Below are 13,937 nucleotides of genomic sequence, written 5' to 3'. Positions count from 1 at the left end.
AGGTAGATGTTTGGGTCTTTATGGGTCAAAACCCCTCACATTAGCCCCTTTTCCACCAACATTCCAAGGAATTTGAATTACAGGAATTTATTTCCCTGGGAATCCTGGGAATTTCTTTTGAGGATATTCAGTAAAAACCTTCAACAAGGTCCAGGCTGTTTTAGATGAACACTTATGACACTGCACTTATTGGAGCAAGATGAATACATTCAAAAGCGTGTGTTGGACAAATAGACAATGGTTTACTCGATTTTCCAAGTGATCAAAATGCAAAACAAAGTGAATCTTGTAGAAATGGAATAACCAATCAGAGTTCTTCTACACACAGCTCCGCCCACAAGAATTCCAGCAATCTGAAAAGAGTACTGTTAGCTGTTAGTCAGTTAGCTCCAGTTTGTGTTAGTTAGCGTTAGCCAAATTTAGTGCCACTGTGCTCATTAGCATTAGCCAAAGTTAGCTCTGCTTTGTGCTAGTTAGCTATTAGCTCCAATGACCAATATACATTGGAAAAGAAGTGGAATAAACCAGTTCACAGACGCGACTGGATTAAACATGGAGGGTGAACAGAATTATGGAATGCTGACAGTATCTTCCACCAATCAGCATTCTTCAGCACATAGCCCCACCCCCAACAAAATTCCGGAAATCTGGAAAGTCTCTCCCTTTCCTGAAACTTATTTCAGGGGAAGTTTGGGGTCCAATTAAAGTTTTTTACCGGGTAATTTCAGTGGAAACAAGCAGCGTTTTTTCAAAATACAGGGTAAAGTTAAAGTTCCTAAAGTTCTGATTATTTAAAGCCCCTCACAATAACTGAAATTGTTCTGATTTCACTGAAAATGTTTTGCTTCAACTATTTCATAAAGGTCCTGGAAAGGAATTCAGATCTCAAATCTCAGGAGACGTTTGAGGCTGTAGTTGATTTACTCAGAACCTGCAAAGATGGAGCTGTCGGACACCTCTTCAGGTATGAGTGCACATCCTGTATCAGACTGTTCATTCAGAATGATGCTGCTGCAGTTGGAACCACAGCACATGATTCTATAAAATATTTAAACTGGCTCCCAATTAGTTAAAGAAAATAAAAAATCACTATTGGAATGAACAAATGAATGAATGTTTTACCAAAGCAAATGATCAGCACAAAAACAAACAAAAAAAGAAAAATATACCTGTGTATAAATGTGTGCTTATGCTAATGCTAATACTAACGCTAGGCACTGTTTGTATTTAGACAATGAATTTCCCTGTGGGGATAACACACTGGTCAACAAATTTTAGTAAATTATTGACCTCTGAGATAAAATGCGCTGATTCTTACTTATAACAGGTGATGCAGGAGCTGATTGAGTAAAGGTTTCAAGATATTTCATGATAAAGATTTATGATTATCTACATGGGAGGGGGGGATGGGTTGTAAGTTCTCAATAAAGTACGGTCGAACAATGAAAATGGTACCATGTGGAAGTCTGTACAGTTCTGTTTTCTTTGAGATTAAAGATTATTACCGTCACTCGGTGCATTCATTTGCCTTTCACAGGTTTGATTACCTGTGCCACATATGCTCTGAAGATCCTCAGGATCCAATCCGTCTGCCATGTGACCACATCTACTGCATGGCTTGTATCAAACGGTGGCTGATCCCAGGTCAGATGTACTGTCCTTTTTGCAAGACTTCAGTTGATGAAGATTTCCGTTTGGTTCCATGTGAAGACACGAGGTTTGTAACTGAAACTGCAAGTCGATCAGAGTGAAAGGAAAACACTTTATTGTATTTCATCACTGTCACTCTTGTTTGTTTTTTTTTTATTTGAAGGACCAGAATAAACCAGCACATTCAGCTCAGGAAGCGGCGTAATGCTTTCTTCATAGATTTGGTGTCTACTGTTTGCTTCAAGGACAACACTCCTCCTTGTCCGGCTGTCGTTCGTCAGTTGCTGTCGTTTCTCATGGTAGAGACAAGCCCTTCAGGTAGGACTCTAATCCCAACCCTGTTCAATCTGATCACTAAGTGTTACTGTAGTCCCTTTTCTATTCACCCTCAAATTGCATGAATATACACTACCGGTCAAAAGTTTTAGAACACCCCAATTTTTCCACAATTTCAGTGAAAATGATGCAGTTTAATGTCTCAGCGTGTATTCACACCAGGAAAGTTTGATAGTCTACTCGCTTTGGACCAGACCAAATGTGATTTTCTTTTTTTTTTTTTTTTTGGTGCGGTTCGCTTTCACATTGTACCTTTTTGTAAGTGGACCAAAATCTGTAAACAAAACCACACGTGCTGAGGTAGTTCAGCCATTGGACAGAAATGAGCAGTGTCGATTAAAGCGTTCAGTCCAAAGTGAAAGGAGAGAATCATGGAAATTTTGCGTGCTGTTTTTTTATCGTCATAGCGATATGGTTTTTACAGATTTTTACAGACGTTTGCACAAATGTTTGAGCAGCAAGAATGTTTGATGCAATGTCAGGTTTACAAAATTGTAGAATTCATTTCTCAACGACGAAGACACAAGGCAAGATGGCTATGGAGGACAGCGCTCATGTATGCACATCATGTTGTGACTGGTGCTCTTATTCACGCAAGACGTAACAGGTATGTAGTATATCAAAAGACTGTTCTCCAACGGCATTAGTGTTTTGTACCGCTTACTTATGTGTACCTATCCTATATCACTGTTCAGTTAGGCAGGCACAGAATTCTTTAACGCAGGTAAAGTTTGCTGGGGGTGATGAAGTCGTTTATTATTTTTCTTTTCAAGCACAACAGACAAATCTAACGGGAGTTCTGAAAATGAAATGTCCGCATGTTACTGTTTTGCATGAGCACTGAATCCAACCCATACCCACACTGAAGCTCAATTACCGGGAACAGAAACCAAAATGATACTGGCTTTGACCTTTGCCTTTCTACAGTGCCAGTATAAACTAATAACAATGCACCATTTCCACAATATTAAAAAAAAAAAACAACTGTGTCGGATCAGGTCCGGGCTGCTTTCACACCTCAAACGAACCGCACCAGGGTTCGTAAGGTACCGCACCGAGACCACCTCTTCAGCTGGGTCTGGATTCGCTTGTTTGGCCCGGAACAGAGTTCAGTGGTTTTTATTCACACCAGCCCAAAAGGTCCGAACCAAGGGAGCAAACAAACTCTGGTCCGTTTTAAATGAACCAAACAAGGCAGGTGTGAATACACCCTCAGTGTACTCTGAAATTAAAGCATAGAACAAATAAATAATTGAAGTTAAAAAAGAAATCACGGAATCAATTTAGAAACCAAAATGTATTCTAAACTTTTGACTCATCAAAGTAGCCACCTTTGGCAGATAGAACAGTTGAACACACTCGTGGCATTCTTTCTACAATGGAAATCAAATATTCTTCAGAAAGTTCTTCCCAACTCTGTTGCAGAAGTTTCCATAAATGTGTGTCACTTGTAGGTGTGTTTGCTTTCACTCTTTTGTCCAGTTCATCCCAAACCAGCTCCATGGGGTTTAAGTCTGGAGACTGTGCTGGCCACTCCATGTTTTCAAGTGTACCATCTTGTTTTTTCTTCAGGTAGTTCTGCCATAGCTTGGACTTATGCTTTGGGTCATCATCTTGCTGTAGGATGAACCCCTGACCAACTAGGCACATCCCAGAGGGTACTGCATGGCATAGCTGCAGAATGCTGTGGTAGACGTTTTGGTTCAGGGTGCTTGTCACTCTGCACAAGTCACCTGGATCCAGCAAAACAGCCCCAGACCATCACACTTCCTCCTCCATGTTTGACAGTTGATGTCACACACTGAGGAACCATCCTTTCACCTACTCGACAGCGTGCACAAGTCCTGCGGGATGAACCGAGATTTCAAATTTGGATTCATCAGTCCATAACCCCTTCTTCCAGTCTTCAGTAGTCCACTGGCAGTGTTTCATGGCCCGAGCAAGCCTCTTTTTCTTATTCTGAAGTCTCAGCAATGGCTTTCTTGCTGCAACTCAACCCATCAAACCTGCAACTGGAAGTCTTCTGTTCACAGTTGAAACTGAGACTTGCTTACTACAACCACTATTGAGCTGTGCTTTCAGCTGTTGTCCTGTGAGTCTCCTATCACTAGAGCTGTTGACTGTCTTAAACTTGTCTTCTGGTTCTGTTGCGTCTTTGGTTCTTCCAGACCTCTTCCTGTCAGCATTTCCAGTCCAGTTTCTGAGTGCCTTTGGATGGTGAAGGAAACTGGACTTACTGACACCTGGACTTTCTTGGACATTTCTCTGTAGGACAGACCTACATTTTTCAGTGTTATGATGCTCTGTCTCTCTTCTATCGTTAATTGCCTTTTCCTCTTTTCCATTTTTATAGTAACACACTACTCTCTGCAGTACAATACTGTTCAAATAATGCTCCCAACAGTATGGTACCAAAGTGTGTTCAACGCTACTTTTCTGCAGACACAGGGGGTTGGAAGGAATTCACAAACGTTGGGACACCTGGAGGAATTGGTAGCCCTAACTTTTGAGGCTTGATCAACCTCCATTGGTGCAGAACTGCTTTAAGTTGTTAACCCATTTCTTGTTCACCTTTTTGTATAATTCTGAAATGTACATTATTTTTCAGTTTTGTTTAACTTTACCTTTTATTTTTTTTTTTACCTCTGGCAGTTCACCGCTTACCTTTGTACCATTTCAAGCTGTTCATTGGACTTGAACTGCTTGAATTTCAATACAAAACTAGAAAAATTGGGATGTTCTAAAACTTTTGACCGGTAGTGTAACTTGAGCATAAAAATTTACCTAATGGAAAAACAACAATTTTGCCAAAATGCTAATTTTTGATTAAAGGTTTTTGCACTGGCAAGAGGTGGTGATTTTTAGGCGTAGTGAAATTGGTATGTTGCGCGAAACTGTAATGGAAAGCCCTTTTTGTGCAACTAGAGTCACATGAACCAAAAAAAAAAAACAGATGTTGGTGGATGTTAGAACAAGAGAAGAAGAGTTTAAACTAAACATGTGTTGACACACCAGGAAACCCAATCATTTTAGAATTTAGTCGGAGATAGAGGGGTAATGAGCATTCTAGATTCAAAACAACACAGATTTATGTTCATGTTTATGGAATGACTTCTACTGACATCTACCAGAATAAAGAAACTAATCAGCACATTTGGGAATGAATGGAAAAACCGACATTACGCACTTCTGTTTTTTCAACATTTAGTAAATATCGGTAAAGTGTTGCACATATGGGCAATAGACAAACAGCTAGTGTCTCTGCAGGTTTGAGGCCTAATATATGACCTTTAATACCTTTTTCAAAGCATCTTTGGTCAAATTTCTGACTTTCCATTCATTCAGAATACACTAAAATACAAAAAAATACACTAAAATATACAAAAACTCTGCAGAAGTATACATAAATACACAAATATATGGTGGCTTTTGGTGGTCATGAAGGACCTCCATGAATGGGATACCAGAGGGATAATAATCCATGTGTTTCCATGACGACCATTGTCTGCCTTTCTCCAGAAAACCAACAGACTCGTACCAAGGAGCTGTCTCCATTCGATGACTCTCTGGATAAGAATCCCGTGGTTCGTTCAGTATTGGTCAAACTCCTGCTGAAGTACAGGTGAGGGGGGAGCCTTCTCTGCTATTATGGTCTGTGAATGCAATCGTCTGGTTCCTAATGTCAGTGTGAACTCTGTTTGTGAAGCTTTGATGATGTCAAGGATTACCTGCAGCAACATCTGACAGAAATAGAGCAGAGCCGGATCCTGGACAAAACCGACAAAACGGAACTTTACTGCTTGTACATCAACTGCTTGGAGGTGTGTGAAGTTGAATTCAGAGCCAATCAGGTGTCTGCTTTGTGGTGTTTTTCACTGGATGTTTTTGGTGAATGCATTTTCTTTTTTTTTTTAACTTCTCACAACTGCAGGATTCCATGTTTGAGAGCTCGCATTTGAGGTCCGTCACAGATGAACAGGAGTGTTTGCAGGATGAAAGTGCCTTCCTGAGTGGGCTGGTGCGTTCCAACGGCCCCACTCCTGAAACAGTCACTGTGGAATATCTGCAGGATCTGGCCCGAGTCCGCATCCACCTGGACCTGACAGCCAGACTATTCACAACAGAAACCACCTCCACAGGTGTGTGTCACATACTGAACTGGTTTAATGGACAAACAACACATTTGTGTAAAGTAGAGAATAGAGATCGACCGATATGGGTTTTTCAGGGCCAATACCAATACCGATTATTAGTAGCTAGAGGAGGCCGATAACCGATATTTGGAGCCGATATTCATTTGCAGTAACAGTGTAAAAATTGGCATGAAAAATTTTGAATAATGCAAACACTGAACTTCGTTTAAATGCCTAAAGCATGTTTATTTAATGAAATAGATAGAAAATAATAGCTCCACAAGTGCATGGATTTCCTAGACTCAGAAGCATCTCTTATAAAGTTGAATAAAAGCTTAAATAAATAGCTCCCTGAAATTTTTCCACAGTAAATAAAGTAAAATTTAAATATAACTATAATGACTTATCTTTGTTTTAAGTTTAAACACAACAAAAATACAGGGAGATTGTTGTAAACTCTTGGGCCACATGCTGACATCTGCTCATCTCATCATGCTTCATTTATTACAGCATTTGGGACGCCTTAAGTTGATTTCATTATTAAATTTTATATTTTACCATTCGATAGTAGGGACGCTGTCATTCAAAACTATGCTGCTACATTATTAATGATTAATATGACAAAAGCTACATAAAAAGTATAATAGTGTCTATGAGTGCAGTTTAACTCTTGACAGAACACAAACAGTCTTTAGGGTTTTAATGAGCACACACAGGATTTAAAATGTTCCACCATGTTCAGATAAATCACTTCTGAATTTGACTCTGTCATCTTCACTTTAATTTTCAGATCATAGGACTAGAAAGCTCACAGTAACATTAGTAGTTGTGAGTTGTAGAGTTCTTCATGTGACTTTAACACAAACACACACTATTACATTACATACCAACACAGTCTCATCCCAAATAGTCAGAAATCGACGCATGCGGTCAGAGCCCCACAGCGGCACTATTTGACGCGGGGAGTGTGTACCCTTCCGCGTCGAAATCCGACGCGGAAGGGGTACGTACCGCGGAGAGGCGAAGTTTTCTCGTGTGAGAAGCTCCGGAGAGAAAACACATGTGTCAAAGGTAAACGCAGAAAACTCTTCTGAAACTGTACTAAACATCCCTGTGCTCTACATCTGATAACTCCTACTAATGTTTCAGAAGAACGTCAGAGCAGAGTAAACATTAGCGGCAGCTCTGCTAACTCAGATTACCTCCTGACATGTGTGTGAATTAGCCTGCTGATAAGATGGAGATGGAAACAGAGAGAGAGAGAGAACATGTATGTAGAACACAATCTCATCCCAAGTCAGTCCCAGTCTGTGTGAGGACAGCTTCCGCGTCAACCAGTCAGAGGGCACAGAGTGGATAGTGCAGGAGAGAGAGAGAGAGAGAGAGAGGCGCGGCTGCATCTGAGCCCAAATAACCCAGTTTTAAATTGATTTCTTAATATCGGCCCGTCGGATTAAAAAAAGGCCGATACCGATATACGTCAAATTCCCAAATATCGGCGCCGATAATCGGCCCGGCCGATAATCGGTCGACCTCTAGTAGAGAATATATTTGATGAATCTATGGAATATTTACTTTGATTTGATTAAATGTTTATTAGAATCAGCAAATAAACAATAGTAAAAATGTAAAACAGATACATCTGAAAAAGACAAACAACCTGTACTTTATATAATATATAAAAAATATATAGAAATAAGAGCAATAACAAGAGTATAAAAGTATATATATCTATATAAAAAACATCTGATTTGTCTGTTTGTTTGTTTGTGTTTGTCCATACTTGTCCGTCCTGTGCATTCTGACACCAGGACTTCAACATGGGGGTCAACGTGGAACCACTGCCTTCCTCAACAGTGTGGTGAACCTGTGTAAGGACAGTGGGAATAACTGGTATCGGACATATTTGATCCGTAAAATCGCCAGTCAACACGGACTGGAGTTTGTTCTAAAACTCCTCAAAGACCAACAGATGAGCTGGCTCTTCCCTGAAGAACTTCTGCAAAAGGTTTCACTTCCTCCACACTGAGTGAATGTCCACAGTCATATGAGCAGTAATAGATTACTGTGTGTGTTTTCTCCTGTAATTACACCCAGAATGTAGAAGATTCACCAATAGACACATTTCTAGTGTGTGGGAAAGACTACGAAGCAATAAGAAACGCAGTCGGCAAAGTGTCTTCAACAGAAACTGTTGAAGCACTGGACCACACCTGTCAGGTAACATGGCTGTTTGGGTGGAGGAGGCTGTGTCTACAGTTTCACTCAGTGACGGATCCAGAAAAAATGAGGGGGCGGGGGGGGGTGTCACTATATTGTTTGTTTGTTTATTTCGAATATTGCATTAAAATCAAACAACAAATAAATTATATAAAAGAAAGTCCAACATTCAGAAAGCAGCGGGATGATCAGGATCAGGATAAACTTTATTGTCCCATATGGGAAATTTGTTTTGGACAACAGTGCTACATGTTGCTGCATTCACATTTGGACACATACAAAACAATTCAGTCACATAATCTGAAAATCAGCATAATCACTATTAAGTATTACACCCAGTTCATATATTACCCCCTTCCCTCCAAGATTTTAATACATATATTTTTTTGAAAAAATCTAAGTGATATATGTTAAAGAAGGGTGGGAGTGATTTTCAAGTTTAATTTATACCCCACCCCATCCTTCACCTCCCCTAAATTCCTCTGTCAGATTCCATCAGTAACTCAAAAATACTCACATATCAGACTAAATTCTGACTAAACATGAAACACTAGATTACTGTCCATATCAAGGATAGACTGTCCATTTTACAGCAGCATTTCACAGTAAAATAAACTCTGCCCTTTTTTTTAGCAGTAATAGTGCACATATCAGAAACTAAAATAAACTCTATCCTTTTCATGACAATAATACACATCAGAAACAAAAGTAAACTATCCGTTCCATATCAATAATACACAAAATAAACTCTATCCATTGCATAACAATAATACCCATATATATAAATTAAAAAAAAAAGAATGTCTGTATATCTATCTATCTATCTATCTATCTATCTATCTGTCTGTCTGTCTGTCTGTGTGTGTGTATATATATATATATATATATATATATATACACACACACACATATATAGTACAGGCCAAAAGTTTGGACACACCTTCTCATTCTTCACATTTTCTTTATTTTCATGACTATTTACATTGTAGATTCTCACTGAAGGCATCAAAACTATGAATGAACACATGTGGAATTATGTACTTAACAAAAAAGTGTGAAATAACTGAAAACATATCTTATATTCTAGTTTCTTCAAAGTAGCCACCCTTAGCTCTGATGACTGCTTTGCACACTCTTGGCATTCTCTTGATGAGCTTCAAGAGGTAGTCACCTGAAATGGTTTTTGAGATCTTTGGTTCCAACCGCCGTGTCTTTGTGCGACGCAGAAAAGGTGAACGGATGGATGCTACATGCCTGGTTCCCACCGTGAAGCATGGAGGAGGAGGTGTGATGGTGTGGGGGTGCTTTGCTGGTGACACTGTTGGGGATTTATTCAAGATTGAAGGCAGCCTGAACCAACATGGCTACCACAGCATCCTGCAGTGACATGCCATTCCGTCCGGTTTGCGTTTAGTTGGACCATCATTTATTTTTCAACAGGACAATGACCCCAAACACACCTCCAGGCTGTGTGAGGGATATCTGACCAAGAAGGAGAGTGATGGAGTGCTGCGCCTGATGACCTGGGCTCCACAGTCACCGGATCTGAACCCAATTGAGATGGTTTGGGGTGAGCTGGACCGCAGAGTGAAGGCAAAAGGGCCAACAAGTGCTAAGCATCTCTGGGAACTTTTTCAAGACTGTTGGGAAACCATTTCAGGTGACTACCTCTTGAAGCTCATCAAGAGAATGCCAAGAGTGTGCAAAGCAGTCATCAGAGCTAAGGGTGGCTACTTTGAAGAAACTAGAATATAAGATATGTTTTCAGTTATTTCACACTTTTTGGTTAAGTACATAATTCCACATGTGTTCATTCATAGTTTGATGCCTTCAGTGAGAATCTACAATGTAAATAGTCATGAAAATAAAGAAAATGCGAAGAATGAGAAGGTGTGTCCAAACTTTCGGCCTGTACTATGTGTATATGCATATATATATATATATATATATATATATATATATATATATATATACTAGGCCTGTAACGGTACACAAAATTTTCGGTTCGGTACGTTTTCGGTTTTCAAAGCCACGGTTCGGTTTTTTTCGGTTCGGTACGGGAAGAAAGAAAACCCCTCAAAATGTCTTTAATACATTTGAATTTTTGAACATTTTCCCCCCAATTTTTGGACACAATAGAATATAGAAAAACAGGAATAATATAATTCTGCTGCTATAAATCAAATAGAAAATAAAATAAATTATTAATATTACTAAATGTATTTTAAACATTAGTATTACACTTTTCCCTGAAAGGTAGTTTTGAACAAACAACAAAAATCTAATCACAGTTCTGTCAGTTCACATTCTGCAGAAAATATCAACAAAAAAATTCTGCATGTAGTTCAACATTAACAGGAGGGCAAACTGGTATTCTGTTTAAACAAACTGAAGAGAAACATTGACAACAAACTGAACCAAATTATTTATTTTAGGACAGAGAACAAACTGTTTAGGACAGTTTGTGTACTCGTGTGTGTGCGCGTGTGTGTGCGCGTGTGCGCACACGCAAGGTGCGATTTGTCTGGGGGATGGTTTGTTTGTTTGGTTGTTTGTTTTTTTTTTGGTCGGAGCCGGGGGTGCGCGTGGGGGAGGGGGGGGCGGTCCGGTCCATAACTAACGTAACTAACGCTGGCGTGAAACGAAAGTGAAACTTTATTTTTATATACTTTCAACGTCCAACTCCGAGTTCTATTCCTCTGGTATACAGCGTGTGTGAGACAGACAGACAGAGTTAGTGTGTTTTAGAACTACCGGAGCTCCCAGGGGCCACACAGCGTTCGTCTTATCTCCGTCTCTTTCCTCGTTGTTGTCTTTCACCGGGACCTGAAGTGATCCAAACTGGACTGGACTGATGGTGGAGGGTCTTCAATATCTTCCTTCCAGGTTCTCATCATATTTTTTTTTATTTGTTTATTTTTTTTTACCTTATATCAGCTGCTATTTCATATTTCGGGTCAATGTATGCGTCCTTAAATATGTCCGTGTGAAACTTGCGCGTACTTAAAGTTCCGCATCAAACAATGTCTTTTGTTCCTTTTTCTTTTTCTCAACAGACTGTGCCGTTTCGGTACAGCTGTGTACCGAACCGAACAGGTGTGTACCGAAACGGTTCGGTTCGGTACGTGTACCGTTACAGGCCTAATATTTATATTAGGCCAGGCCTAAGAGTTACAGGCCTAATATAAATATTAGGCCTGTAACGGTACACGTACCGAACCGAACCGTTTCAGTTCACACCTGTTCAGTTCGGTACACAGCTGTACCGAAATGGCACAGTATGTTGAGAAAAAGGAAAAGGAATGAAAGACGTCGTTCGATGCGGAACTTTAAATCTGCGCAAATTTCACACGGACATATGGAAGGAGCACACATGGACCCGAAATATGAAACAGCAGCTGATATAAGGTGAAAAAAACAACAAATATGATGTGAACCTGGAAGGAAGAGACTGAAGACCCTCCACCATCAGTCCAGTCCAGTTTGGATCAGTTCAGGTTCAGGTGAAAGACGACAACGAGGAAAGAGATGTTAATAAGACGGACGTTGTTTGGCCCCTAGGAACTACGGTAGTTCTAAAACACTTACACTAGCTCTGTCTGTCTGTCTATCACGTACGCTGTATAATAGAGGAATAACTAGAGCGTTGAAAGTATGTAAAGTTTCACTTTTGTTTCACGACAGCGTTCGTTACGTTAGTTATGGACCGCACCTCCAGGTATATAACTGCGCCCCCCGTACCCCCCCGGCTCCGACAAAAAAAAAAAAAATCCCCCGTGCACACAGGCACACATATACACACAGTGTCCTAAACAGTTTGTTCTCTGTCCTAAAATGAATAATTTGGTTCATTGTGTTGTCAATGTTTCTCTTCAGTTTGTTTAAACAGAATACCAGTTTACCCTCTTGTTAATGTTGCACTTCATTTGGAATTTTTTTGTTATTTTTCTGCAGAATGTGAACTGACAGAACTGTGATTAGATTTTTGTTGTTTGTTCAAAACTACCTTTCAGGGAAAAGTGCAATACTAATGTTTAAAATACATTTAGTAATATTAATAATTTATTTTATTTTCTATTTGATTTGTAGCAGCAGAATAATATTATTCCTGTTTTTCTATATTCTATTGTGTCCAAAAATTGGGGGAAAAATGCTAAAAAATTCATAAATTCATTAATAGACATTTTGAGGGGTTTTCTTTCTTCCCGTACCGAACCGAAAAAAAACGAACCGTGGCTTTGAAAACCGAAAACGTACCGAACCAAAATTTTGTGTACTGTTACAGGCCTATATATATATATATATATATATATATATATATATATAATATTCTTCATACTCTGCATTAGGGTCACATTTCACAACACAATATACACTTAAGTCTTTTTATGTTATTATTTTTTTAAATTTTAGATAATATATTTACATAAAGATGTACTTAGACTTAAGGAACCACACAGACACAATACAAAAAGAAACGAATTATACAACAAACCTACGGGCCTTTTAAACACTTTGGAATTTTGTCGCGATGTGCATTGTGGGAAGCGGAGGCTCGCGCTGCTGCCTGGCAGCGGCAGTGTTTCTGCATCGTGTTTCTTGCAGCTGCTGCTGCCAGGTGGAGCTCTGCTTCTGCGTTTCAGCTGTTTCTGCATCATGTTTGTTTCATCCATATAATATCATATGGTTGCACTGCAGCGGCAGCGCGAACCTCCACTTCCCACAATGCACGTGGTGACGAAATTCCAAAGATGCCTGAGTGACCTCCCAGCTCTGTTTGTAAACACATGGTTTGTTTATGGTGGATGGCACCAGGAAACTGTTCACGATGAGGGACGAGATTCAGGTGAGTAATCACAGAAAGACTAACAGATTCGTGATACTGAGGATATGACTGAGGTTTGACAGATTTGATGAAAAATTGGTGACGAAAGTCTCCCGCACCTGTAATGTATGGAGCCGATTTAGGGCCATAAGTTTTGTATATGAAAATATATATAATATAATATAAAATTTGAAATTGAAAATATAAGTTTTGATCTTGAATTTTGAAAAATACAACAATGTATTCCAATTAAAAATAAGTGTATGAAAAGTTATTTTCAGGTTAAATATAATTTTGATTCACTTCGATAATTCTTTTGAATAAATTATTTTCATTTTTCACTTTCATATATATTTTAATATTTGAGGTTTTATTTTTTTTTAGTTGCATGTTTACTAAAACTAAAAAAATAAAACCTCAAATATATATGAAAGTGAAAAATGAAAATAAATAATTGGTTTTTCATGCAGACCCAAATGCTTCTGGAACAGACAGTTGTCTCGTCATGATTATTAGACTTAAGTCCGGTTCAGATTTAACTCCCTTTATCCTAAAAATGCTAGTTTTGCTGGTTACACATGGTGCGAGGACAGTTAATGCCCCTCCTCTGCCAATACAAGACATAGGAGAGCCCCAGAGCGCAGAAGTTACTATTCAAGCTCCACCCACAGGAGTAAACGTCACAGTCCAAAAAGTACTAAAACAAACAGATAGCACATGGGTCAGTAGTGACAGCTGGGGTTTAGCTCAAAAGGAAATGATTCAGACTGAGA

General features: G+C 39.2%; 1 protein-coding gene across 1 annotated transcript in view; it reads left to right on the top strand.

The window, feature by feature from the left end:
• LOC115416707 (E3 ubiquitin-protein ligase rnf213-alpha-like) overlaps positions 1–13,937 on the top strand; it is an 88,914-nt gene that overhangs the window by 51,376 nt on the left and 23,601 nt on the right. Inside the window, 9 exon segments of the mRNA XM_030130556.1 lie at positions 864–964; positions 1,538–1,717; positions 1,814–1,990; positions 4,852–4,856; positions 5,506–5,608; positions 5,693–5,807; positions 5,918–6,125; positions 7,931–8,127; positions 8,217–8,339. Of these exon segments, the coding sequence (XP_029986416.1) occupies positions 864–964; positions 1,538–1,717; positions 1,814–1,990; positions 4,852–4,856; positions 5,506–5,608; positions 5,693–5,807; positions 5,918–6,125; positions 7,931–8,127; positions 8,217–8,339 (1,209 nt within the window).

Source organism: Sphaeramia orbicularis, unplaced genomic scaffold (genome assembly GCF_902148855.1).
Source record: "Sphaeramia orbicularis unplaced genomic scaffold, fSphaOr1.1, whole genome shotgun sequence".
NCBI lineage: Eukaryota > Metazoa > Chordata > Actinopteri > Kurtiformes > Apogonidae > Sphaeramia > Sphaeramia orbicularis.
The sequence above is the reverse complement of the archived record's forward strand: the minus strand, read 5'-3'. Positions and strand labels throughout refer to the sequence as shown.